Source organism: Rhineura floridana, chromosome 1 (assembly GCF_030035675.1).
Source record: "Rhineura floridana isolate rRhiFlo1 chromosome 1, rRhiFlo1.hap2, whole genome shotgun sequence".
Classification (NCBI taxonomy): Eukaryota; Metazoa; Chordata; class Lepidosauria; order Squamata; family Rhineuridae; genus Rhineura; species Rhineura floridana.
The window spans coordinates 75,382,056-75,409,730 of NC_084480.1; the positions used below are offsets into that span (position 1 = coordinate 75,382,056).

A 27,675-nucleotide genomic window follows, 5' to 3' on the forward strand; every position below is an offset into this window, starting at 1 on the left:
CTGGCGGTGACTGACCAGGAAAGAGACCTTGGGGTTGTAGTGGACAGCATGATGAAAATGTCGACCCAGTGTGCCGCAGCTGTGAAAAAGGCAAATTCCATGCTAGGGATAATTAGGAAAGGTATTGAAAATAAAACAGCCGATATCATAATGCCGTTGTATAAATCTATGGTGCGGCCGCATTTGGAATACTGTGTACAGTTCTGGTCGCCTCATCTCAAAAAGGATATTATAGAGTTGGAAAAGGTTCAGAAGAGGGCAACCAGAATGATCAAGGGGATGGAGCGACTCCCTTACGAGGAAAGGTTGCAGCATTTGGGGCTTTTTAGTTTAGAGAAAAGGCAGGTCAGAGGAGACATGATAGAAGTGTATAAAATTATGTATGGCATTGAGAAAGTGGATAGAGAAAAGTTCTTCTCCCTCTCTCATAATACTAGAACTCGTGGACATTCCAAGAAGCTGAATGTTGGAAGATTCAGGACAGACAAAAGGAAGTACTTCTTTACTCAGCGCATAGTCAAACTATGGAATTTGCTCCCACAAGATGCAGTAATGGCTGCCAGCTTGGATGGCTTTAAAAGAAGATTAGACAAATTCATGGAGGACAGGGCTATCAATTGCTACTAGCCATGATGGCTGTGCTCTGCCACCCTAGTCAGAGGCAGCATGCTTCTGAAAACCAGTTGCCGGAAGCCTCAGGTGGGGAGAGTGTTCTTGCACTCTGGTCCTGCTTGCGGGCTTCCCCCAGGCACCTGGTTGGCCACTGTGAGAACAGGATGCTGGGCCACTGGCCTGATCCAGCAGGCTCTTCTTCTTATGTTAAGTGCCCAATCCTGTTCTACTCATCATCATAATAACTGCAGGGGGGGGAATTATTCTTACTGCAGGCAAACAATCATGCTTCTTTATTGCTGGCTGGGTAGAGAACACAACTGAAACTGAAAAGCAGAACAAATAAAGTCCAAGGGGTGGAGTCTAACTCTAGCCCATCATACAAAGGTCTAATATTTAACTCTTTCAGGGTCTTTCAGGGCATTAAATGTCAACATAAGCACCTTGAACTGATCTGGGAGACAACTGGCAATCAGTGCAGGTGTTTGAGAAAAGGAGTTAAATTAGATCAGTCCTCTGCTTCCATCAACATCCTAGCTGACACATTCTGCACATGGCAATTTCTTGCTCATGTTATTTGTCTCTCAGCCTCTCCTCTTTGGCTAGCAATTTTTGGGGGTCTTTGGGGCTGAGACCCTATCTATGCCTTGTACTTGGTTTGTGATCTTGGGCAACTCTCTTATTTGTCTTCATCTAGTTCAGCACTGGCCACGGGTTCAGAATGCTGAACTAGATGGAGCCAGGTAATTGATCTAGCATTTGCTACTGCAACAAAACACCCATTTGACAGATGGCAAAGAGGAGAGGTGAGAGACAAACAACTTGGGCAAGAAACTGAATCAAAGGTGAAAAAGGGATCTGACCCCCAAAACACCAAACCACTCATTTGATCCCAGATTTCTCTGCTGCAGCAGAACACCCACCATTTCACAGAAAGCAATTAATCTATCACCCAGATTACTCTCCCTTCAATAAATTTAGTTCAATTATCCACCAAGAGCACACCAAATAAAATGTTCAATTAATTGATTTGCACCCCATCCCAAATTAATATACTGCCCAGCACACCCCAATTCATTTCTTTTTTAATTAATTTACCTTAAATTAATTTCCCACCAAGATCTTACTCAAAATCAGTTTTCCATCAATTAATTTATTCTCATTCATCATTGCCCTACCCCCTAAATAAATTCATTTAAAATTTGTTTGTTTTGCCAAATTAATATTCCATCCTGATCACCCCTTCCCCCTTGACACTTGCCAGGGTGGGGGAGAGAGAAATTTGGATGACTTTGTGTTTTTTCTTTACTTACAGTAATGTGTAAAGTCCAAATATGCCTTTCTTTTGTGTTCATGGTTTAAAACCCAAGCAGCATCTTTGAAATGCTCAGCAGCAGCTTGGTTGCTGAGCACTTTGAAACTAGAGCTTCAAATACTCCTGGGAAAAGATGCTACATGATGCAGTACCATTGTTTCCAGAACCCAGAGATATTGATTAGAAAAAGGGATGGCTGCCCCCATGAGTATTTTTAAATAATACCTCTGGGTATACATACATCACATAATGTATTTGCTAGGGTCACTTGTGACTCCAGTTTAAAATAACTTGGCAACTGGTGTATAGTCAGCTGTGATGCGTAAGAATTATGAAAGGAATTGTGAAATTATTTGGCACAAACAGTGTTGGACTAAAGGCAAATTATCTGTACACATCACCTTTTTTTCTTTTTTTCTTGGCTCAATCTTATATAATCCTATTTAGTAGTAACTTTTTATTGCAACTTCCAGACGAGTTTGTATGGCAGTTTGCACAGCAAGACAGACCTACTCTATACTTAGCATATGACGCGTTCACATGATGCAGATACCGCTACACTAATGCAAGTCATACTGTACACTGTTGAATCAGTGATTATAAGATCATGGTGTCTGTTCCAGCAGTCCTTGGATGATTTTTTCATGATGTGAGAGGTATTGCTTGGAAGTCAATTGATTCGGAATTGTTTATTATAAACATAATGGCTTTGCTGAAGAAAGACGGGGATACTAATATATTAAATTAAGTTCTGTTAAATCACAGCTGTATAAACTAATTCATAGGGAATTGTTTCTGGCATTGCCTTGTCTTGTGGCTGAAAATGGGAAACATTTGATCAAACCATGAAGTTATGTGTTACTAAATAGGGGTGCACACATAGCTTCAATGGGAAAGTCATCTGAAGGGCATTGATAATTAAGGTTATTCTTGTCTGAAATGAAACCTGTAAAACTGCTTTTGATAATTCTGCTGTTAAAATATAGCATAGTATCTCTTTGTTAAGTGTTGTTTTAAAAAATATTTTAGTGATTGGCGTTGTCTGGGTTGTTCATACCAGTAATAGCTGTATGCATCTGTTCTTTAATTCCCCTAATTTGTCTGCATTCTGTATTGTACAAGGTTTTAAAAATGTTTTATTTAACATTCAGGTTTTTATGTTTTTTACTTGGATTTAATTGGCTGCTGTTTTTAGTTGTTATACTGTATTGTAGTAATTGTTAGTCCTACTCAGAGTAGACGACCCATTGAAATAGATGAGCATAACTCATGTAGGCCCAATAATTGCATTAGATCTACTCTGAGTAAAACTTTGTCAAAATCAAGCTGTTGATTTTAAATTTGAATATTTGAAATATTAGGATTTTAAAAAATTATTGTGACACTGTACCCTTACCCTTGTAAGGCCGTGACCTGGGAGTGGGGATTTTCTTTGGTTGCCCCGTAGTCTAGAACACCCTTGCCTCTTCAATTCACTAAGCACCATCAGTTATCAGTTTTAGGTGCCTCCTGAAAACATATCTTTTTGCCCAAGTATTTCCTGATCCTTAAGGTTAGATCAGGTTTTTATTGTTTCTAGTCCAGTGCTGGATCCCACAAAGAAAGTGACAAGGCAGGTTGTAGGTTGCTGAATCACAGACAGCTCCAAGTGAGCAACTACTCCAATAAAGGTTCGGAGCAGAATGAGGCCTTTTATGCTTCTGTCTCCAGACAACCTCCTCCAAACTCCACCCCCTTGAGAGAATTTTGGAGCCTTAAAAGGTCAACCCTCCTCTGCCCTAAAAATGGGAACTTCTCCTTTCTATAGCCCCTTTCCCGGTGTGCTTCCTGTGTCGCTGGGTTGGTGATATGCAGTGGGAGGCATCCGGTTCTTTGGGCTCAGGGGAAGGTATCTGTGAGGGTCCAGGCTCTGGCCTTATGGGCCCTGTTGGTCTGGGAGGTTCCCCTGGGAGTTCCTGTCCAACATCTTCAGCAGTCAGTTCTGAGCTCTAAACCTGACCTGGCTCTTCATCTGGTGCCCCTGCAGCCTCCAACTCAGTGTCCAGATCACTGCTGGATACAGGGGTCATGACAGCTTTTTTACCTTTGTATTTTTGTACTTCTCCTGTGCTATTTTACTGTTTTCTGTTTTTATGATTAATTGTTTAATTATATTATTTATTTCATTTACATTTATACACTGCTTGATTGTAAAAAACCTCTAAGTGGTTTACAAAAGACATTAAGATTATTGATAAAACAGTTAAAAACAAGTAATTAAAAACATTTGAAAACAAATTAAAAACAACAACAGACAACAAATTAAAATACATCAGCATCTATGTATCTGGATAGGCTTGCCTAAACAAAAAAGTTTTAAGCAGGCACCGAAAAGAATACAGTGAAGGAGCCTGCCTGATGCTCTTATGTTATGTTTCATTGCAGTGGGTGGGGAATCTCCAGCCTGCAGGCCTAATCTAGGCCCACCAGGCCTCCCCATTTGATCCATTTTCAGAAAAAGACGCCCATCTGGCCATCACCATCTGGCCATCGTATGACATCAGGGCCTAGAGTTACCAGGTCTCTGGTTTTCAGCTGGAGTCTCTGGTTTTTGGGGGGCCCTCTGGCTCTCCGGCTACCACCCCTTAATCTCCGGACTCTCAGCTTCAATTTTTTAAAAAAATTAAGTTTCTAGGTGGTCTGGTTCCCAAGTATACACCAAAACGTCAGCCGCCCCCCTGCAACTGTGTAATCTATTTAATTGATACGATGCTGAAGTTGGTTCCTAGTTCCCAGTTCCTTATTTGCTTGAAAGTTCAAAACACTAAAAAAGAAGAAGAGTTGACAACTACAGCAACTTCAAACCAAACTTAACATGTCTCTGAACCCCAAAATATATGTTGGGGTACCCTGTTTGATATATCACTGTGATCAGGGGACTCTCCCCGTCAAGAATAATGATACATTCATGCAATCAAAATCATCAGGCTTCTGATATTATCATAAATACATAATGATGTAATAAAATCATAAAAAATAAGTAACTGGGGGTGCCCACCCCAAACTCTGCTCTCGGACAGGACAAATCATATACCCCAGGAAACGGGAGGGTGTCCTCTACGAGATGCCACTGTGTCCTGCCTGGCCCAGAGCTTCTGCTGGGCGCAGGGGAAGAACGAGGGCATCTATGCAAAATCAAAGCAGACCAAAACATACAGGAAAAAATCAGTAACTGGGGGTGCCCACCCCAAAATCTGCTCTGGGACAGGACAAATCATATACCCCAGGAAAGGGGAGGGTGTCCTCTACGAGATGCCAGTGCATCCCATCCAGCCCAGAGCTTCTGCTGGGCACCGGGCACGCACAGGTGCATCAAGGCAAAATCACAATGGACAAAAACACATAAAAAAATAACTGGGGGTACCCACCCCAAAATCTGCTCTGGGACAGCACAAATCATATACCCCAGGAAAGGGGAGGGTGTCCTCTATGAGATGCCGCTGCGTCTCGCCTGACCCAGAGCTTCTGCTGGGCGCAGGGCACAGAAGAGGGCATCTATACAAAATCAAAGCAGAAAAAGACATACAGGAAAAATAAGTAATTGGGGGTGCCCACCCCAAAATCTGCTCTGGGCCAGGACAAATCATACACCCCATGAAAGGGGAGGGTGTCCTCTATGAGATGCCATTGCGTCACACCTGGCCCAGAGCTTCTGCTGGGCGCAGGGGAAGGATGAGGGCATCTATGCAGACAGAAAGGGTAGAGAATCTTCTTACTCTTACTCATTTCTCAGACCTCTTTCTGAAGTGAAGGGTCACATCTGTAAAGAAGTTTGGAGCAGCCACATTAAAAGATAAGGGCAGGGCATTCCAGGTAGGGGGTTGCCAACCCTGCTTGGAGATGGATGTCTTTGCAGAGGATCCCTGGTCAAGCTTTACCAACAGCACAATCCAAACTATATCTACTTTCCATTAAGACTGCAAAACTTTCAATTGCATCTATAACATTTCCATTTCAGCAATACATTTCTACAATACAAAGGTAATACATTTCAATACAATGCATCATACAGATCCAATTTACATTTCAGTACATTACAGTACATTTCAGAACATCTCTGCACAGTTTGCTAGAACTTTATTCAATCAAATTTCAACTCATTCCAAGCCTTGTCACCAGTTTACCAAATTTCTCCTCACACAACGGCTTGGTCATGATGTCAGCCACCATGTTGTTAGTGTCACAAAATGTCAAGTTAATGAACCCCTGCTGCACAGAATCCCTTATGTGAAAGTATCTGACACTAATATGTTTTGTTCTTTTGGTATGAGCTTCTGATGTGGCTATCTTGATGCAGGTCTGATTGTCTTCATATACAGTGATTGGTAGTTGTATCTCCATGCCTAAATCCTGCATGAGCATTGTGAACCATTGCAACTCATTACAGGCTTGGGATAGGGCCACATACTCTGCTTCTGCACTTGATGTTGCAACCACAGTTTGCTTCTTGCTACTCCAATCAATGCAAGATCCGTGCCACATCACAACTATGCCTGAGGTTGACTTATGACTGCTCAGCTCCCCTGCATGATCTGCATCCACAAAACATTCAAGACCTCCTGTCTTTGCACCTGTCAAAACCAGACCCTTTGTCTTTGTGCCTTTCAGATAATGCACTACCCTTTTAATTCCCTGCCAGTCAGCCTCTGAAGGATGCTCTACCTTCCAGCTTAGAATGCTGACTGCATTACATATGTCTGGGCGAGACACCTTCACCAAATATTGCAATTTCCCTATTATGCGCCTGTACTTCTCAGGATCTGTACAAGGCGTCTCTTGCACGTTCTGTTGGAACGCCACAACCATGGGAGTCTTCACAACATTGCATTCTGTCATGTTGCATTCTTCTATGATCTGATTTATTTTACTTTCCTGACTCAGTGTTATGCTTCCGTCTTCTGCGCGCACAATATCCGTGCCCAAATAGTGTGTGACAGGTCCCAAATTCTTTGTATCCACCTGCCTGCCCAGTTGCTCCCTGAAATCCTTTTCCTCTTGTTGATCATGATACATGTACATAATATCATCCACATAAACAGCACAGATATTGGTTTGTGTTCCATTTCTCTGGACATATACACAGGGATCTGCCTTGCACCGTTGAAATCCCATCCCTTGCAACACACTGTCCAATTTCTCATTCCAGCAGCGTGCACTCTGCCGCAATCCATAGATAGACTTATGTAACTTACACACAAACCCTTCCTGTGACACAGAACCCGGAGGCAGCTCCATGTATATCTCCTCCTTTAAATCTTCATGGAGAAATGCTGTCCCTATATCATAATGGTTAATGTGCATTTTCTGCATCGCTGCTAGCTTCAGCAGGACACGAATAGACTCATGTTTCACAACCGGGATGAAGACAGCATCAAAATCCGTTCCATGTTGCTGGGTGAAACCCTTGGCTACCAAACGTGCCCTGTACCTCTGTACTTCCCCGGAACTTGCTTTCTTCTTCTTAAACACCCATCTGCAACCTATGGCCTGTTTACCCATGGGTAACTGTACTAATGTCCATGTGCCATTCCTTTGCATGGCTTGTAATTCTTCTTGCATGGCCTGCTGCCACTTTTGCTGCTCTGCCTCAGGCATCAGCCTGATTGCTTGAAATGAGGACGGCTCCTCAAGTTCTCTTTGAACCTCCATCTGGGCAGTGAATACCAACGGTGTGCCTTTTACAGCTGTCTCTTCACAGCTCTGGCGGTCATTCCTTTTCTGCCCCATTAAACGCAAGGTATCAGCACACTTCACACCCATGGTCATTCTAAACTGCCCCTGTGTCATGAATCCCTGGCACACAACTTTGTCTCTTCTCTGCACAAAACATTGGCCCCTTTCAAACAAGACTGAATAATTACAACTGGTCAGTTTACTCACAGATAACATGTTATGAGACAATTCTGGAACAAACAAACATTCTGACAGTATTCCAAGTTTATCAAATCTCACCAGTCCTCGTGCTTCCACGTTCTTACGCGATCCATCCGCTAGTAAAACAAAGTCCTGCACATCTTCTGAAGCGTAAAACAAACTCCTGTCTGTGATTAATATATGGCTCGCCCCGCTGTCAACAATCCAGTCAATAGGTCCTAAATCTTGAGACTTCTGTTTACAAACAAAGTTCACACTTCCCTGTTTCCAGCCTCCGTCCCTGGAGTTGCGCTTGACTGTACAATCCCGCTGTAGATGCCTACGATCTCCGCACACGTAACAAGCCTTCAGCCTCTGCTGCTGCTGCTTGCTTCCGACAGCCTCCTTCGGCACGGCACTTTTCTTTGCCTCCTGCCTCCTGACAGCTTCCATCAGCTCGTCTCTCTGCACCTTCTGCCTCCGCTGCCATTCCTGGGACAAATCCTGCAACGCGTCCCACATCTTCTTAGCCGATGGCTCATCTCTCACACACAAGATTATAAATGCCTGCGCCCTCTGATTTCTGCGCTTCCAGGCCGCGGTCAGTACCGCCGGGGGTTTTTCTTTAATCACTTCCCATAAATCCTCTTTTATCAGCAAAGCACGCATCCTCAGCCTCCAGCTGGCATAATTCTTTTCATTAAGTCGTTCCATCGGCAAGCCTCCAGACATGTTTATGGCCATCTCTGCTCACCTCTGTCTGGCACAATCAATCAAGCTGCCCTCTCTGGAACTCCGTCTGCCGTTCAGACCAGCAACTTACTCTTGTGTAATGCGCTGTGGATCTGGGCCCATAACCCTGTTGATGGTGACAGTTGTTGCGTGAAACAGCATACATTACTTTAGAGTTAAGTCACGCAAGAATCTCCTTAGAGGCATAGTTCAGTGTAAGAGTCTTTATTAAGTTCAGTGTAAGAGTCTTTATTCAAGGAGAGACGCTTTCAATTCAGAGACAAGACACAGAAGAGAGAGACCTAACAGCAGTTACAGCTTTCCCAGCTGTTATCTCTCATTACCATAGCAACCAGTCTGGCCTTGGTTCTCAGGCAGCAAAGCAGATAAGGCCTTTCCTGTCCCAAACCTACCCAGACGTGTAGTCTTCATGGAAAAACAACGAGAGACAGTAATGCCTATTAGTCAACAGCCCAACAGCCAACCCTGCTTGGATATGGATGTCTTTGCAGAGGATCCCTAGTCAAGCTTTACCAATAGCACAATCCAAACTATATCTACTCAGAAGTAAGTCCTGTTGAGTTCTATGGGGGCTTAGTCCCTTAGTACGTGTGTTTAGAATTGCAGCCTTCAGGGGCATCCATCTTTACTTCCGAATGCTCCCATCTAACATCTCCACAACACTAGGCTCCTTTCTTCCTACAGTGACTTTCTGGTGACTGGCCTGGCCTGAAGGCACTTAAACCTTTCTTGCAGAAAGCAAGTAGGCTAGATTAAATGTTCCCTACCCAGGCTCCATCTTTTAGCTAAGATGTCTAGCTTAATTTCCAGTCAGATATTTTTTTTAATTGTACGCTCCAAGCAACTGTGATTGATGCTTAATGTATCATGCTTAATGACATCACTTGGGCCCGCCCCATGACATCACTTGGGCCTGCCCCGTTACATCACTCGGGCCCGCCCCTAAAATGTCAGGTTTTGGGATGCTTCTGACCTGGCAACCCTATCAGGGCCTGGACTTGTGAATCCATCGTTCCAAATTCAAAAGGAAGAATTGGGAGTGTACTCTGTGTACTCCTGATCCTTCCTATCCAACTGCTGCTTTAATTAGGCACAGTCTTAAGTTTGGCAATTTTTTAATGTTGGCCTGCATGGTGACAGAAAAAGGTGCCAAATTCAAAATAGCACCAAATTTAAGGTGGAAAGGAAGAATATGAAGTACACTTAAAAGTGAGGTCCCAGTTCTCCCTTCACAGCTGCAGCAAATAAATTCTAATCATCTGATGCCATATGACAAGTTTGCCCACCTGTCAAACTGGTCTTTAGAGGACACAGCAGTTCTGAAACTGGCCTGCTCCTGTTCCTTATGCCTGTTTTATTGTATACCACTTAGATAGTTTTTAATGTTAAATAGTCTAGAAATGTTCTGTATAAGTTAATTAAAATAAATATTGTATTGTGAGCTGTTCTCTGTGTCTGTGAGCAGAAAAGTGGGCTGATTTTGATGATCACAACAACAACAGATGGAAGGGGTTCTGAGTAACATTCACAAGTTTTTATCTGCTTGTAAACCAAGGTCCAGTTCTTATCCTTCTCAAAGAGGAAATGAGTGTTGCCAACACTGATAGCAACAACACATATGTTTGGCAGGCCGGTATATCCAAATCTGCATGCATAGCAGGATGCATACAGCCAACTGTTTCATGCATGGATTTGTGTGCCAGGCCCATAGGGGATAAAACAAAGTATACATCTAAGAATTTGTTTCAAGTAACAAATCAAAGCCAAAAACAAGCACTATTTTTGTAGTAAAGAGCTTATAATTTTCTTTTTCAGGTATCACGATCAACAGGATGTTACTAGCAACTTCCTTGGAGCTATGTGGTTGATATCAATAACTTTTCTTTCCATTGGATATGGTGACATGGTACCTAATACATACTGTGGGAAAGGAGTCTGCTTGCTTACTGGAATAATGGTGAGTGCCCCTAGTTTTAATTTCCACATTTCTTGTGAGTTTATTGGGTAAATCATTTTCAGAACAACTGTACTGGTTTCAAAACACACATTTTATATATATAATTTTATGAAATCATTAGTCAGTTGTATATCCTACTCACTAACAGTATGATCCAGTACATATCTATTCAAAAGTCCTATTTATTCAGTGGGACTTATTCCCAAATAGGTAGGTTGCATCCAGACCTCTCATCATGTTTAGAGTAGACTCACTAAAATAAATGAAACTTGAGTTCCATTGGTTTCAGTGGGTCTGCTCTGAGCATGATGAAGGCAGGATCCAACCCAGTATCTATAGGATTGCAGTTTAAAATTCCTAGGCACTATCTGCAGAGATTTACTTCCTGTTTTTCAGAAAATAATCTGATATATAAACTGAGTTAAACTGGTTGTGATCCCAGGCATCAGATGTCTCAGCTGCCAGTCATGTCACATAATTGCAATTGCCACACTCCTGCCTCTTCTTTTTGTATTGCGTGGAGGCATGTGTAACCAATCCATTAAAATGTCAGACCTATAGGTTCTAAATTTGCCTTATAATAAACTGAGTGATCTTGCATTTATAAAACTGCCATAGTGGTATCTACCTTAATATTGCTGCTTTAATGTATTATTACTGTAAAAGGCAAAAGGCAAATCCAGTAATAGGAAAGGAATTGAATGTAAAAAGTATAATAATAAAATATATCAGGCTATGGTACTCCCATTGTTATAATTTAACTGTTTTAATAATTTCTATCTTGTTTTTTCTTTATCAATGATAACTCAAAATGAAAAATGTTAAAATGAAAAATGAAAATGAAAGCATCGCATTAATAATAAAAACTGTATATATAAAATGCAAGACAAAGGCTTTCTGAAGAGCCTAAAAATTCAGCCTTAAGGTCTGGCAGACCTCTTTGGGGAAGGCATAGCACAGAGTTGGCACCACTACCAAGAGGGCTCTGTTTTTAGTGCACATCCATTGAATTGCATTTGGCAGTAGCATCCAGAGCAATGCCTCAGATATTAAACAGAGGGCATATGAAGGCATATATGGAAGAAAGTGATCCTTAATATACTTCATTCAAGACCATAAGATTCTCGGATCTCAAGTCTGAGCCACTACTGATTGAACAAAACCACAATAATATGCTGTGCTTGACCATCTCCAGCCAATAATCTGATGGAAGCATTTTACAGTAGCTGAAGTTTCTGAAGACTTTTTAAGAGCCACACAGATGAGTTACCATGGTGACAGCTGACTTTGCAAGAGAGGGACATAGCTGGTGCACAACCCAAAGCTGGTAAAAGGCACTCCTAGTCACTAATGCCACCTGAACCCACAAAAATGTGGCTGCGAGACTGCTCACTGGGGCAGGGTATCGCCAATTTGTCACCCCACTGCTGAAAGAATTACACTGGCTACCTATTAGCTACTGGACTAAGTTCTAGTTTTGGTGTACAAAGCCCTATACAGGTTGGGACCAGGATACCTGAATCCTACCCCTTATATACCCAGACGATCACTGTGCTGTGCAGGTTAGGGCCTCCTGCTGATACCATCTCATCGTTAGGTCCCATTCTGCACAACATAGGAAGCAGACCTTTCGTGTTGTGGCACCAACACTTTGGAATACCCTCCCCTTAAATATTAGACAGGCACCATACCTTTTCAGCACCTACTGAAGACCTTCCTCTTGCAACAAGCCTTTTAAGTAGAGACCTTATCTCAGTTTGTGTCTATGTTGGAATTATCTTTTTAGATGTTTTTAAAGCTTTTTTTTTTAAGATGCTTTTAAAGATGTTTCCTTTTAATGTTTTTAAAGATGCTTTGTGTTTTAAAGTCTTTTGTTTTTAAGATGTTTTAATGTGTTTTTAGTGTTTTTGTTTGCTACCCTGGACTCCTAGGAGGAAGGCCAGGTTATAAATTTAAATAAATAAATAAATAAATAAAAATGCACTATCGACTTGAAGGCATATAACAACAAACCACAAAAATAAATGCAAGTAACAAAGTACAGCTAAGCATCAGCAGTTGAGGGAGCACTCCCATGCATGAAAGAATGGCATTGTGCACCTGCTCAGGGACTTTGGGTCTTTGGGTGTTTCATTTAAATTATTTTCTCAGGGAGAAATTATCTCTGCACATGCTCAGAGGCATTCAGCTTGTGCTGCCAGCCAGAATATTTCTCCCCCAGTTTCTGAGAGAATCTTGCTGTTACTGTTTGTCCACTCTATGTCCCTTGGGAAAGAGGGAGATGTGGCTGCCTGGGCCTGCAGAGGCCCCACATGCAGCAGCCGCTACCTCTGCCCCCACTGAACCTCTGGTGGTTGGTGAAGACTTTTTTTTTCCTAGTGAGCATTTTAGGTGAGTTTTTCTGATGTTATGGTTATTTAGACTGATTTTACGATGTGTGTTGCATCCCTGTTGTATACCATTAAGCAGTAGATAAATTATGAAAACATAAATAAATAAATAGTACTCCAGCACCACCTTCAGGTCTTGCCCTCCAAGAATGCATGGAATCACCCACTTTCCCCATCCTCATAAGGTGGCCCAGAAGAATACAATGATATCAAATGTCACTGAGAGGTCTGGAAGAATAAGCAGAATCACATTGCCCCTGTCCGTCACCCAGAGCAAGTAATCCACTAGCATGTCCATGGGAACCTCCAGGTTGTTGCTATTTTGCAGGTGTGATTTAATCACATACCAGCAAATTCAGATTGCGCAGCTAAAGTGGATTTGGTGCTCTTGCACAACAAACCCACTTCAAAAAAATAAATTTAAAATTTTTGACTTTTACTGTAAGGAAAGGAAATGCACTAGAAATCATGGGGTAACAACTGCCTGACACTTCTTATAGCCTCCCCTCAATAGTCAATGTTGTATAACCACCCTGCAAAGTTTGTGCAAGGATGAATGTTCAATAAAACAGGCCATCTGGCAGCAATGTAAGGCAGCTACCATAGGCTGAAAAGATGGAAGGGAGCTGAAGCTCAGTCACCATTCTGTCCCTCCGACACACTGCCTGAGAGTGGAATAACAGGTGCAGATAATAATATTGTGTGCAATGTTGTATCTTCAGTGGGGATGCGCTGAATGTTTGCCCATTACAGTTTTGGGGGTGAAATTAGTGCTTTTTAGGGGTCGGAATATTTCCCAAAAGTATCCTTCTGCTGAGAATACTTATTTGCTTCACATCGGTTCACTGCAGTTCTCCTGATGTGCAGTTTGTGCTTTCAGTGCCTTTCACCTCTTACTTAGGGCTTCAGTTTGATAGAGTGATCCAAGCTAATTATGGATCATGTAGTGAATATGAGCCTGTCATGATACTATGTAGCTGCCAGTCAAATTTGGTTATGTGCTGACTTTGCTGAAAGCAAACAGCTAATTTAGATTAATGGCAATGCTACCTGCGATGGTACGATGGGTGGTCCTACCTAATCAGGAACATCAGGACAAACAGAACCCATGCAGAGCAGTGTTTCCAGAGCAAGCAAACACTTTCATCCCCTGTGCACCCCCAAAAACTGTATAATGGAAAATGGAAATGGACTGCCTTCAAGTTCATCCCGACTTATGGCGATCCGGTGTTCATAGTGAGCAATATTCAGAGGGGGTTTACCATTGCCTCCCTCTGAGGCTAGTCCTCCCCAGCTGGCTAGGGCCTGCTCAGCTTGCCACAGCTGCACAAGCCAGCCCCTTCCTTGTCCGCAACTGCCAGTTGGGGGGCAACTGGGCTCCTTGGGACTATACAGCTTGCCCACGGCTGCATGGGTGGCAGGGCACGTAACCCCTGAGCCATTCCCTGTGGGGGTGATCTTTAGCTTGGCCCTTGACACCCAGGAGACACGAGCGGGGATTTGAACTCACAGACTCTGGACTCCCAGCCAGGCTCTCCTCCCCACTGTGCTATACCAGCTATAAAAATTGTATAAAGGGAATCCTAAATAAATATTTAGCTTGAAATATCCTGCCCTCTCCGTTGGGGGCCCTAATCTTCACAAGGAATATAGAAGAGCTAAAGAAGGGACAGGAAAGATCAGCTGAAATTGTGGTGTGATATAATGGTCTACATTATGGAGAAAGACATAGGCTGCAATCTAAACCTACGCGCAGGGCTGCATGGGGCTTGGACTGAGCAAAGGTGTCCCTCTGCTTGCTTCTGTTGGCTCAGCTGGCCTGCTGTTGCCCACCAAATGGTCAGGCAGAAGGCCTGCCAGCAGTATCTGAAACAGGGCATTTTGAGGGCAGAGATGGGGCTGAGCCAGCCCAGGATCTGCCTGCCCCCTGCTGCTGCTGCTGCCATAATTGGCGGGGCTGCAGATGAGGGGATGGTTCCCCCATTTAGCAGAGCCACAGCAGCAGGAAATGTGGGCTCCTCTGTTATTCTTTTGGGACTTTTTGGCTGAATCATGCAAATGGTTACAGGTACTTTCAGTTTAACTGTATGAATGCTTCTTCATGTGGTAAGCTGTTCAGAAGTAGCTGCTCTCTACATGGAGCCTCTGGGATTCCCTCATAAAATTTGCTGCCTGATGAAAACCTTTGTGTTCCGCCAGGCTTATGCAGGCAATTAAGATTTCTTTTTGCAATAGCTGACCTTTGGTTTTACCATATTTTTAATGGTTTTCACTATACAAGGATGTGTTGTTTTGCTTGTTGTAAACCACTTTGATACTTTTCAGTGAAATAGTGGTATAAAATATATTTATAAATAAATAAATAAAAATTTTGAACTCCTATTTGAAGATGGTCTGTTCTGGTATATCTCCAATTCCCCTCAATGCACTAAAAATATTGAAATGTACAAAATACAAGAACTCATAAGGATGTAACATAATAAATATGTGGTAAGCCTAGTATAGAATCCTGACAACCCAGCAATAATTCCCACATCCATGAAACCCACATGTCTGAATCAGCCATAAACTGTCCAAGTACAGTGAAGTAAAGACACCCAAGTACAGTGGAGCAAGGAGTGTAATATATTTTTTATCTCTCTTTATCTCTGTCTAGGGTAGAGGGTATATATAGGGGGTATATCAGATCACAGCTTTTAAGCAATTCTTCTAGTGTATATGAAGAAATATTACCATAGTAATAATGCAAGACAGAACATAGCAGACATGATCCAAGGAAAAATAAGCACTTGGTATTCAACTTTATTGTAAGAGAGTTATGCATGTGCTGAATTATATCCAAATGAACCCGGAGGCTGAAAAATGCTCAAGAATAAGAAAGTTTACTGTTTGGATTTATCCTGCCTCCAGTGTCATTTATGAGATAGCTAAACATCTGTATTGCAAATAGGGGTATACACCCCATCAAGTGGAGTGCCTTGGAAGAATTTTAGGCTTGTCAGAGATAAAGTGAGAGCTGTATGAGGCGGCACAAGTCAGAATTCCCTGAGGTGCTTCATAGTACCTTGGCAATCCAGATGTCAAAAAAGTCTCCAGACAAGTAACTGCTAAAAGCAAAAGTATATTTTTCTAAGCCTACCATATCAGGAGAACACCATGGTAGGGTGATGGGGGGGAAAGAGAGCAAACACCAGCATGGGGAGAGGGCAGCAGGAGATGTCTGCTGTGACTGACAGGTCAAGCTGGGAATCACTGTATCCCTTTTCATTCTCCCCATCCCAAAATCAACTTTAAAAAAGATACCACTGCAGCTGCCCTTCTGAAATTTGGCGGGATTCATCCCCTCAGAAGAAGCAACCTTGCCTGCAAATGTTATCCAATTCTACCCCAAAATAAAAACAAAGTTATAGATGGTTCCTTTTAAAAAAAGCTTTAAAGATACCCAGCACAACTGCTCTGGACCTATTTGTTTGTCATTGCCAGGCCTTGTACGCTCTGAGGGGTTACTATGTCTGCAAATGTCATCCACTTCTGTTAAAAGGGGAGGAGTTATTTTGTTTTTTCCATAGTAAAATGGGGGAAAATAAAGCAGGTTTGAATGGACCCTAAGCCAAATCAGCCAGCCTACAAAGCACTTCAGACTAGTGGGCTGTTTTCCAAAGTGCTGAATTGGGGTCTGAATCAAATCTTGCGGTTGGTGCACACTGTTACTTGTAAACATGTTCCATGGTAAATATCAAGACACATGTAGTGCATAATTTGCCGCCATTATTACTTTGGGTTACATATATGGTCATTTATTTCTCCCACTAGAAAATGATGGTTCCCTGGATATGCTCAAGACAAAGGGCATGCTAAGATGGCATTGAAGTTGGGGACTGGATTACTTCAGCCTTCTGAATTATCCATGTGTGTGAGATACTTCAAACCATGTTGATTGTGGACAATGAATGTAGCTCTCAGGGATCATCTTGCACTGTGCTCTTTACATGTTTTACTTCCTGTTGAAGAACCTTTCCCATGAGTATTTCCTAGGGATGGGAGGATGTGTCAATTTTGTTTTTTTAAGTTTCTCATTTTACAATCTTAAATTCATTTCTCCACATTTCTGCAACAACTTGCAATTTTTTTAAAAAAAATCCCCAGCATTTTGATGCACATTTCCAATAAACAAATTTTGTATGCATTTTTGACTAATGTATACATTTTTGCAAGCAATTTCATGTTATGTAATGCATTTTTGTTTATTATTTTTCCTCATATATTCATTTTATGCACTTTCCCCTAACATTTGCATTTTGTAAAAATTGCTTGGTTGCCAAACTGCATTGCAAAATTTAAATGTGTGAATTTCAAAGGATGGCTGTGTTTTGGTTTTCATATTACTTCAGAAAGTGTGAATTTGCTAGATTCAGCTTGAAATATGAATTGAATTGAATTTCTCACCCATGCCTAGTATTTCCTACAGTACCCCTGGAGCATTACAGGAGTATGGGAAATTTGCATCTGGAATAGCCCAACATACCAGATCAGAAAGACATTGATGTAACAGAGAGCAATTGTGTAATGGGCACATCCTCCATTAATGCAAGATAAACAGGATCAGGAATGGCTGGCAGGGAGAGGTGGCTGCATGCACCTGGCCTCCCAGCACTGGCATCACAGTGGCTTACCGGGAGGGGGGGCAAAGTGGTGGGGAGGTCAGTGTTGTGCGGATGCACCAGCAGAATTAATCTGCGACTCTCACCAGTGCATCCACACAGCACTGGCCTCCCTCTCACTTCATCTCTTCCCCTTCTGGTAAGCCACAGAGATGCCAATTCCAGAAGGCAAGATGCACACCACCATCCCTTCCTGCCAGCCGCTCCTGAATAGAGTAATACTAGAAGGTAGAATGGAGTTGTATTCTGTACTGAACGATGACATGTGGAGGGAAAGCAAGATTTACTAAACCCTGAGGAGAAGGCATATGTTACCAATACATGGGTAGTTTAGTAGATATAGCTTTATTATTTGTGCAATGCATAATTAAATTATGGCAACATGATATTGTGATGACCTCTAGTAGGAGTGTCTTTCAAATCACATTTCATAGAGAAATTGGCCTATTAATAGCTTCAGTGTCACAACTTGGAATAGAACTTCCATCTTCAGGGATCATATATCTTTAATCATCAGATGCTGAGTACAAACAACAGTGGAAGGCTGCCTTCACTTTCTCTTGCTTGTAGCATTACAGAGAAGTAGATTCAACGTAATGATTCTTATGTTCATACAAAAATTGCAAACAGAGAGCACAAGGCAAATTGTCACTGGCTAGGGCACAGTCTCCTCAATGTCTGAATGATTTATCTTACTATAGCACAAAGTGAGGATCTCTTCTCTTGACCATCCCAGCCATGGTAGCCACAGGAAAACATTGCCATGTAGTGAGACAATCACATGTATCCTAACAGCAGATGCAAGGTTCAACCTGATTGGTCTTTGACACATTAATGAAAATGGCTGAAAAGTGTACCAAAATTTAATCCAAGCTGAATCTGGCACATGCCCTTTGTTTACACTAGGGATGGGGGAAAATTTGATTCACTTCACATTTAAAGGCAAACCTATTTATTTCACACTTTCTGAAAAAAAACACCAACTGCAACACAGCCATCCTTCAAAATTCACAGTTCTCTGAATTTTGCAGTGCCATTCTCCAGCCAAGAAATATTTACACAAATGCATATATTGGGGCAAAGTATCCATAAAATGCATATATAAGTCAAAATATATCAAAGGTCACTATATTAGAGCAAGAATGGCTTGCATAAATGTGTCTGATATACACATTTACACATATTTAGACATATACACATTTTGTCTAACTGCATAAAAGTATCTGTACATTAGGAGAAACTGCACTAAAATGCAGATAAATTTTCATGAGTACTTTTTTTAAAAAAATCACAAACTGATATGGAGGTGTAAAGAACTGAACTTAAGAATGGGAAAATGAGAAATGGTGAGAAACCAAAATTGACAGATTCACCCATCCCTAGTACTGGTACACACATATATGTTTGATATGGCTGGCATTGTCATATAATAAAATGTCATTTTCCTGCAGCTGCTTAGGCTGGGATTATAGGATAAAGAGAACCCACCTCATGATAGGTACTGTTCTAATCATACAATCCTCTAGAGCTGGTCTAAATCTTTTGCCAGTTGGGGTGTTGTTGTGGGAACCTGGATAGATCTTTTAGACTGTCCCTGAGCACCCTCCCGCCACATCTCCCCTACCAATGTTGGATCTCTGATGTTGTTTAGGCCAGTGCAGTGGAAGAGGATACGACATTGGACCTTCCTCTCTGCTTTCAGAGCTCTGTCTCCCATGTCAGAGAGGGAGATCCAATATGTCCTAAGCCCCTAGGACTCCCTCCCAGGACCCATAGAATTGCAGGCTAAGTGACGTAGATCACATTTTTTCTTGTGGAGATATTAGGATTTTATAAATCTTTGTGCTGTTTTGATGATTGGAAAAAAATGCTTAATGCCAGTTTTTGACAGGGAAATGTTGAAATCTTAGGGCTCTGTATATTATTCTGGTATCAACAACATAATTAGTTTTGTTAATAAATTATACATTTCTCTTAGGAAAGTTCAGAAAAGGTCAAATGAAAATCACTGATGTAATAACATCTTAAATAATTAAAAAGGAAAAGCGAAATCGGTAGATACTAGTGAAACATAAACAATATATTATCTCTGCCTACAAAGAATATAGATAGAAATATTCAAACATCATTAACATGTCTATATGTTGAATAAAACAAAACTTCTGTATTATATTCAGTGGCCTGGTTTGCATATCACCCTAAGCTGTATCATGGCTTAACAAGAACGCAAAAATACATGGGCTTCAGGAAAGGAGATCACGGCCACTTTGCTCCTCCACTGTTATTTGCTACTGCACTGCACTGAGCTAAGCCATAGTTTAGTGCAGTGATTCTCAAATGGTGCGCCCTAAGAGGTGACTAGGTGTGCCTCAAATATTATGGAAGTATATTTTAAAAATGAGAAGAAACCCATTTGTATAGGGTAAGTAATATTTTCTATAGTTTATATTTATTCATAGTTTAAAATATATTAATATATTTTTAATTTTGTACACAAAGTGTGCCAGAAAATTTTTATATGTTTTACAGTGCGCCATGAACCAAAAAAGTTTTAGAACCACTGGTTTAGTGTGTCTGTCGTGATTCCCTCTCAGGACTCTGATTCAGGCCAGAAGTGGGAGACACAAGGGTTTGGAATGGGAGGGAAGGGATGAGACTATGCAACAGAGCCTACTTGGTGAACCCCCTCTGCCCCCAGATGTTCCTGGACCTGACGAGGTGAGAGAGCACCTGTGCAGGATGAGGGGGACTCAGGGTCATAGCCTGCTGAGGCAGAATGGGAGAGTTCAGAAGATGAAGTGCACCCAGTGATGTCTCCCAGGGAGAGGCAGCGCATCAAGAGACTCATCCCTTTTGCAGGATCGCCAGCCATAGGGACAGAGATTCTCTTGAGTAGCTGAGCTTTCTTTGCCTCAGCTTAAAAGCATGATGGGTAGGTTTGGAAATTTGTTGGAACAGCTTCGCAGCTCCCATGTATTCTTGGACTTTTGCTACTAATCGTGGACTCCTGAAACTTTGCCTTTGCTCTCGGACTGGAATGATTGTTGCTACTCCTTTGCCTTGTAAAAGCACCTGGACTAGCTGCTGAATTTCTACCATTAGACTGCTATAATAAAAGTTTACTTGTAAGTAAACACATTTGTTGTCTGGTTTGGGGTGGGAGCCAGGACAGTGGGATCCTAACCAAGGCTTCCCGTTTGGGTCTCCATACCGCAATCCATAAACCATAGGACAAACCTTGGTTACAGTCATAGTTAGTCTGGAGAGGGCTAAGCCACAAGTCTGGGTTCAGACAATTTGTCAAACCAAACTATGGCTTAGCTCGGTGCAGCGCAGCAGTTAAATGACCAAGGAGAAGCAAAGCAGCCATGAGCTCATCTCTGGGAGCCTGCACACTCGCACATTCCTGCTAAGCCATGGTTTAGTGTGACAAGAACTAGGCTAGTGAGTGAAAAGTTCAGAATAATCTGTGTTATACAGAATTACAAAAGCAAAAAAAAGTAGCAAAGCTTAATTCATTAGGTGCCACTACTAGGTGACAATTTCTTACTTATCAGATGACTATAGCAATGTATGTGCATGCATGCTAATTTTTGTTTTCATGCATGCGTTCCTTGCTTTGGAAGTTCCCTCCCCCCCCAATCTGAGAGTTCCAAAAAATATAACATTCCATGTTTAGACCTATATTTCTAGCTGTCACTGCAAGTCTCACTCACGCTCAATCTGAAGCTGCTTTATGCATGTGAGGGGAAAAACTCCCACTGCCTGACGTTCTGTCCCATTTATGCCTTACTTGCTCCTGGATGATTGTGCAGCATGACAGTCCATGAACAAAGTAAAGCACAACTTGAACGAGCCATTGTCATGCCACAGACTTCATTCCATGTGTTTCAGGGCAGAGCATTAACAGTAGGTTATATTGCACTATGTGCATGTTGTATATCAGCTTTCTATCTGTTGTGGAGGTATCTTTACTATTTTGACACCACCAACAGTGAAATAATAAGTAGCAAGACCCAAGCACTTTTATATATTGCAAGCACCAGCCGTCTGATAGGCTTGGGGTGGGGGGTTGGTTGGTAGGTTGATAAAATTTTGTCTTGCGTGTACAGTTTGAAATATGGAGATTTATTTAATCATATCAAATATGGCACTTTATGTTTTCTCTCTCCCTTCTGTTTGTGTATGTTGTTGTTACTGTTCAAGACGTTCTGTTTAGAGCATATACTTTGAGGCATTGTGAAAGTAAACACATGAAAAGGGGCAATGGGGTCAAACGTGCTAGTGCTGCCCCCCAATGCCATTCACATGTATTTATTTATTTATTTATTTATTTATTTATTTATTAAATTTATTAGTCGCCCATCTGGCTGGTTGTCCAGCCACTCTGGGTGATGTACAAGATAAAAAAAAAAAAAAAATACATTAAAACGTTAAAATTTAAAACCATAACCGTAAAAACCTAACCCACCCCAAAAGCCTGCCTGAAGAGCCAGGTCTTCAAGGCCCTGCGGAAGCTCATCATAGAAGGGGCATGGCGGAGATCATTTGGGAGAGAGTTCCACAGAGTGGGGGCCACTATTGAAAAAGCCCTCTCTCTAGTCCTCACCAGTCTAGCTGTTTTAACCGGTGGGATCGAGAGAAGGTCTTCTGAGGCTGATCTTGTTGAGCAGCATCCCTGACGATGCTGGAAGCGCTCCTTCAGATAGACTGGGCTAAAACCGTGTAGGGTTTTAAAGGTCAAAACCAACACCTTAAATTGGGCCCGGTAAACAACCGGTAGCCAGTGCAACTCCTTCAGCACTGGAGTGATGTGATCTTGCCGGCGGCTGCCTTTAATCAGACGAGCCACCGCATTCTGTACCTGTTGCAGCTTCCGAACCGTTTTCAAGGGTAACCCCACATAGAGCGCATTACAGTAGTCTACATCTCTCCACTAGGGAGCCTTTTACCTGTGGAAGCTTCCCACGTACTCCTCCACAAGTGCAAAAGGCTCACCACTTCAGAAGATTGCCCTTCACAAGTTGGGAGGCAACAGGAATGGCAAGGGATGGTGAACCTAACACACCTGCCCCTGCTCCCCTCCTCATTCATTTACTGTTTACTGTGATGCCAGAAGAGAGCTTCTATTTTCAAGGTATGAGTTTCCTTTTTGTTATATAATTGTGAGCTACTTGCAACACAATCAGAATATAAACATCATATAGCATCTTGCTTTAGCTGTGATGACACTGAAGGTGGATGTTGGATAGTATTTGTCTGTTAAGAGTCTTGCCTATGCTGAAATGTGCAAACCTGGATGTGCTGACCTTTAGGCATCTTCCAGATGAATTCTCTAAGTTTCTTCTACAAGAATTTATTCCACCACAGTACTTGGCTTCTGCAGGTCAAATTCATCAGAGGATCCATTGGAATTCTAACATGCAAATGTATATTGTGGAACTGTCTTAATAAGACTTTACTTGCCAATAGGATTAGCAGTGTCAATCAGGAATGAAAATAGAGTGGAAAGATTTCAAAGCAAAGATGATGAAAGAGTTCATCCAGGCCCTAGTATCTGTTTCAAGAGGAAAGGTTGGGAGAGCTTTATCACGCACTTCCTGCACTTAGTTGTGCTTGACCCAGGCTGAATAGACATGAAAATACTACGTAACTCCCTTTCCTCACTTCCACTTTAAAACTTAATGACACATTTAAAAAGTTCTATTTTCAGAGTTTACTGTGGTTCCATAGTATCAAATACACTAATAGCAATCCCATTTCTCTGAGAGCCAATCCTTGTGTAGTCAAAATGGCATCACCCATTCACAAGAGACAGGTATCAAAAGGCTTGGGGGAACCCTGGGATTTGCAGAAGGACAAAGCACAATGATCATGGAAAGCTGACTGACTGTTGCAGGAGGTGCTAGAACTCTGAACAGGAGCACTCCAGATTGCAACATTTTGTTTCAGGAAGTCCTGCTTGTTCTAAAATCTATTTCAGAGATGGATTTTTCTCTCTCACTTCTCCAATAATTATTTATTTTAGATAGCCTTTTCCCTTAAGTCACAGCTCTTATTTTAAAACAAACAAACAAACAAACCATGCCCATTCAGTTGGTTCTCCTCCTAGGGATCCCTGAATGAATGGAATGTCTATTTAAATTCTTACAGACCTTTCATTGTATAAAGAGCAGCAGGATGATTGCTGTGCATTTTCTGGTGAGAGCTAAATTTCCCATCAATGTCTGCAAAGCGGACCTACTTTCTCCTTCATTGGGTCCCAAGAGAAATGAGCCAGAAATGGGGCAACTACCTTCTCTCAGGCACAGGCAAGTATAGTAGGGCATTTGGGGGAAGAAAACAGCAATCCACCTCTCATTCAGCTGAACTCAGAATTGCTATAGATATCTAAGAGTTCAGTGATTTTTTTCCTGAGAATTGTTTGTCAGATGTTTTTCTGAGAAATGAAGATTATATAATGCACAAGTTTTCTTTTAAATTTGACTAATCCCTCATTTTGCCCTCTGATGGCAACTGGTATTTGCATAAATTTATTTTTCCCTTATCACTAATTTATTTAAAAAAATTACATTTATGTATAACGAAGGGCTGCACCCCTGCTCGTTCTACTCACAATCTCCCACAAATCTGTATTCTGTAGCTTGTATGTTCCATTTATGTAGAGTTCTATACTTTTGCTCATCTACATACATTGAATCAGTATATGCATGTCAATAATAATATTGGGAATGAGAAGAGAGCTTTGCAGATACCATGGACCGCGCAAAACACAAATAATTGGATGTTAGAACAAATTAAAGAAGAACTATCATTAGAAGCTAAAATGATGAAACTGAGGTTGTCATACTTTGGACACATCATGAGAAGACATGATTCTCTAGAAAAGACAATAATGCTGGGAAAAACAGAAGGGAGTAGAAAATGAGGAAGACCAAAGAAGAGATGGATTGATTCCATAAAGGAAGCCACAGACCTGAACTTACAAGATCTGAACAGGGTGGTTCACAACAGATGTTATTGGAGGTCACTGATTCATATGGTCGCCATAAGTTGTAATTGATTTGAAGGCACATAACAACAACATATATGAAATAATATCTGGTGTAATATCGTATGTGATGCCTTTCTGGAATACTTTGACTGCAACATAATGCCTTCAAACAGTAACTACTTTGATGTGGTCCTCTACCTTACTCATTTCAGCTGATATACAAAAATGTACCCTCCATCCCCACTTCCTTACGCAGAAGTACAGGAGAAAATTGATCACACACCAAAACAAGATATGATGATAATCATGGGGGACTGGAATGCAAAAGCAGCAAACAGAGAAGAACTAGGAATTGTGGGGAAATGGGGCTTAGGAGACAGAAATGAAGCAGGAGAAAGATTTATGGAATTCTGTGAAGGTAATGATTTGTTTCCTGCAAACATATTTTTTGAGCAACCAAAAAGACAACTGTACACGTGGACATCACCAGATGGTCAATATAGGAATCAAATTGATTATAAAATTGGAAACAGAAGATGGAGAAGTTCCATACTTTCTGCAAAACCAAGACCAGGAGCAGACTGCGGTACAGATCATGAACTGATCATATCGAAAATCAGAGTAAAGAAGAACAACAAAGCACTCATAATGCCAAAATAAATAACATCCCAGAAGAATATAAAGATCAAATAAGGAACAGGTTTGTGGCTTTAAACTTAGTTGACAGAGAACCAGAAGAACTATGGACTGAAGTCAGGGACGTTATCAGGGAAGAATGCAAAAAGACAATACCTCTCGTTAAAAAGAAAGACCTCAATGGATGATGGAAGAAACTCTTAAAATAGTTAAAGAGAGAAGGAAAGCAAAAGCAAAAGGAGATAGAAACACAGTCAGAACTCTAAATGCAACTATACAACGACTAGTATGAAGAAAACTATTACAATAGTTATTGTATAGAAATAGAAAAGGACAACAAAATGGGAAGAACAAGAGCCCTATTCCAAAAGATTAGAGAAATGAAAGGGAAATTTAAACCACAAGTAGCGATGTTGAATAATCAACAGGGGAACACACTGACTGACTGAGATGAAATAAAAGGAAGATGGAAGCAATACACTGAAGAACTCTATAAAAGAGATGCAAGGATGACAGATTCATTCACGGAGGAGCCGTATGATGAAGAACCAGACATTTTAGAATGTGAGGTGAAAGCTGCTCTTAAAATACTTGGAAGAAACAAATCACCAGGAACAGATGGCATACCAATAGAGTTGCTACAAGCTACTAAGACTGAATCTGTCCAAATTTTGACAAAAATCTGTCAAGAAACATGGAAAACTAAACAATGGCCCACAGACTGGAAGCATTCAATATATATCCCACTTCCAAAGAAAGGGGATCCCAGAGAATGCAGTAATTATCGAACTATTGCCTTAATATCGCATGCAAGTAAAGTAATGCTCAAGATTCTGCAACAAAGGCTCTTACCATATATGGAGCGAGAAATGTCAGACATCCAAGCTGGATTTAGAAAGGGAAGAGGCACCAGAGATCATATCGCAAACATACATTGGATAATGGAATGGAGCAAGGAATTTCAGAAGAAAATCACCCTGTGCTTTATAGACTACAGCAAAGCCTTTGACTGTGTAGATCATGAAAAACTATGGAATGCTTTAAAAGAAATGGGGGTGCCACAGCATCTTATTGTCCTGATGCACAATCTATACTCTGGACAAGAGGCTACTGTAAGGACAGAATATGGAGAAACCGATTGCTTCCCCATCGGAAAGGGTGTGAGACAGGGGTGTATTTTATCACCCTATTTGTTTAATTTGTATGCAGAGCATACCATACAGAAAGTGGGATTGGACCAAGATGAAGGAGGTGTGAAGATTGGAGGGAGAAACATCAATAAGATATGCAGACGATACCATACTCTTAGCAGAAACCAGTAATGATTTGAAACGAATGCTGATGAAAGTTCAAGAGCAAAGCACAAAAGCAGGACTACAGCTGAACGTCAAAAAGACTAAAGTAATGACAACAGATTTATGTAACTTTACAGTTGACAATGAGGACATTGAACTTGTCAAGGATTATCAATACCTTGGCACAGTCATTAACCAAAATGGAGACAATAGTCAAGAAATCAGAAGAAGCTTAGGACTGGGTAGGGCAGTTGTGAGAGAACTAGAAAAGGTCCTCAAATGCAATGACGTATCACTGAACACTAAAGTCAGGATCATTCAGACCATGATATTCTCGATCTCAATGTATGGATGTGAAAGTTGGACAGAGGAAAAGGTGGATAAGAAAAAAATCAACTCATTTGAAATGTGGTGTTGGAGGAGAGCTTTGCGCATACCATGGACTGAAAAAAGACCAATGATTGGGTGTTAGAACAAATTAAACCAGAACTGTCACTAGAATCTAAAATGATGAAACTGAGGTTATCCTACTTTGGACACATCATGAGAAGACATGATTCACTAGAAAAGACAATAATGCTGGGAAAAACAGAAGGGAGTCGAAAAAGAGGAAGGCCAAACAAGCAATGGATTGATTCCATAAAGGAAGCCACAGACCTGAACTTACAAGATCTGAACAGGGTGGTTCATGACAGATGTTATTGGAGGTCGCTGAATCATAGGGTCACCATAAGTCATAATCGACTTGAAGGCACATAACAACAACAATCCCCACTTCCTCATTTCTTGTTTATGTATCATATCTTCTCATATTATTTTCCTTATCCTGTTTATCTGTTTGACAACAGGAGGCTGGATTTTCAATAACTCTGCATTGCAAATTCCTAAGAAGGCAACAATATAGACAAAGTTTAATTCTTAAATGCCTTTTTTAAAGGTATTGGATTACTAGGAATTTGGTTTTTTTCTTATATACCAATATGGTTAACTTTGCTTATTGTGTGACTGGGAGAACACTGAATTTAGCCATTCAAGAGCAGGATCTTAAAATGGAGTACGAGGATTTTATATCACATGGAGATGGAGCTTTATGTTTGGAGCAGTAGCTGGTTTTAAACAATGGGAGAGGTTTGAGGAAAGCACGGATGGCGAAACAATGAGGGAAAAGGT

The 27,675-nt window shown here is 41.3% G+C and overlaps 1 protein-coding gene across 1 annotated transcript in view; it reads left to right on the forward strand.

Moving 5' to 3' along the window:
- The window catches only part of KCNN2 (potassium calcium-activated channel subfamily N member 2), a 137,484-nt gene that overhangs the window by 76,220 nt on the left and 33,589 nt on the right, over positions 1-27,675 (forward strand). Inside the window, exon 5 of the mRNA XM_061593233.1 lies at positions 10,388-10,529. Within this exon, the coding sequence (XP_061449217.1) occupies positions 10,388-10,529 (142 nt within the window). The remainder of the gene's footprint in view (positions 1-10,387; positions 10,530-27,675) is intronic.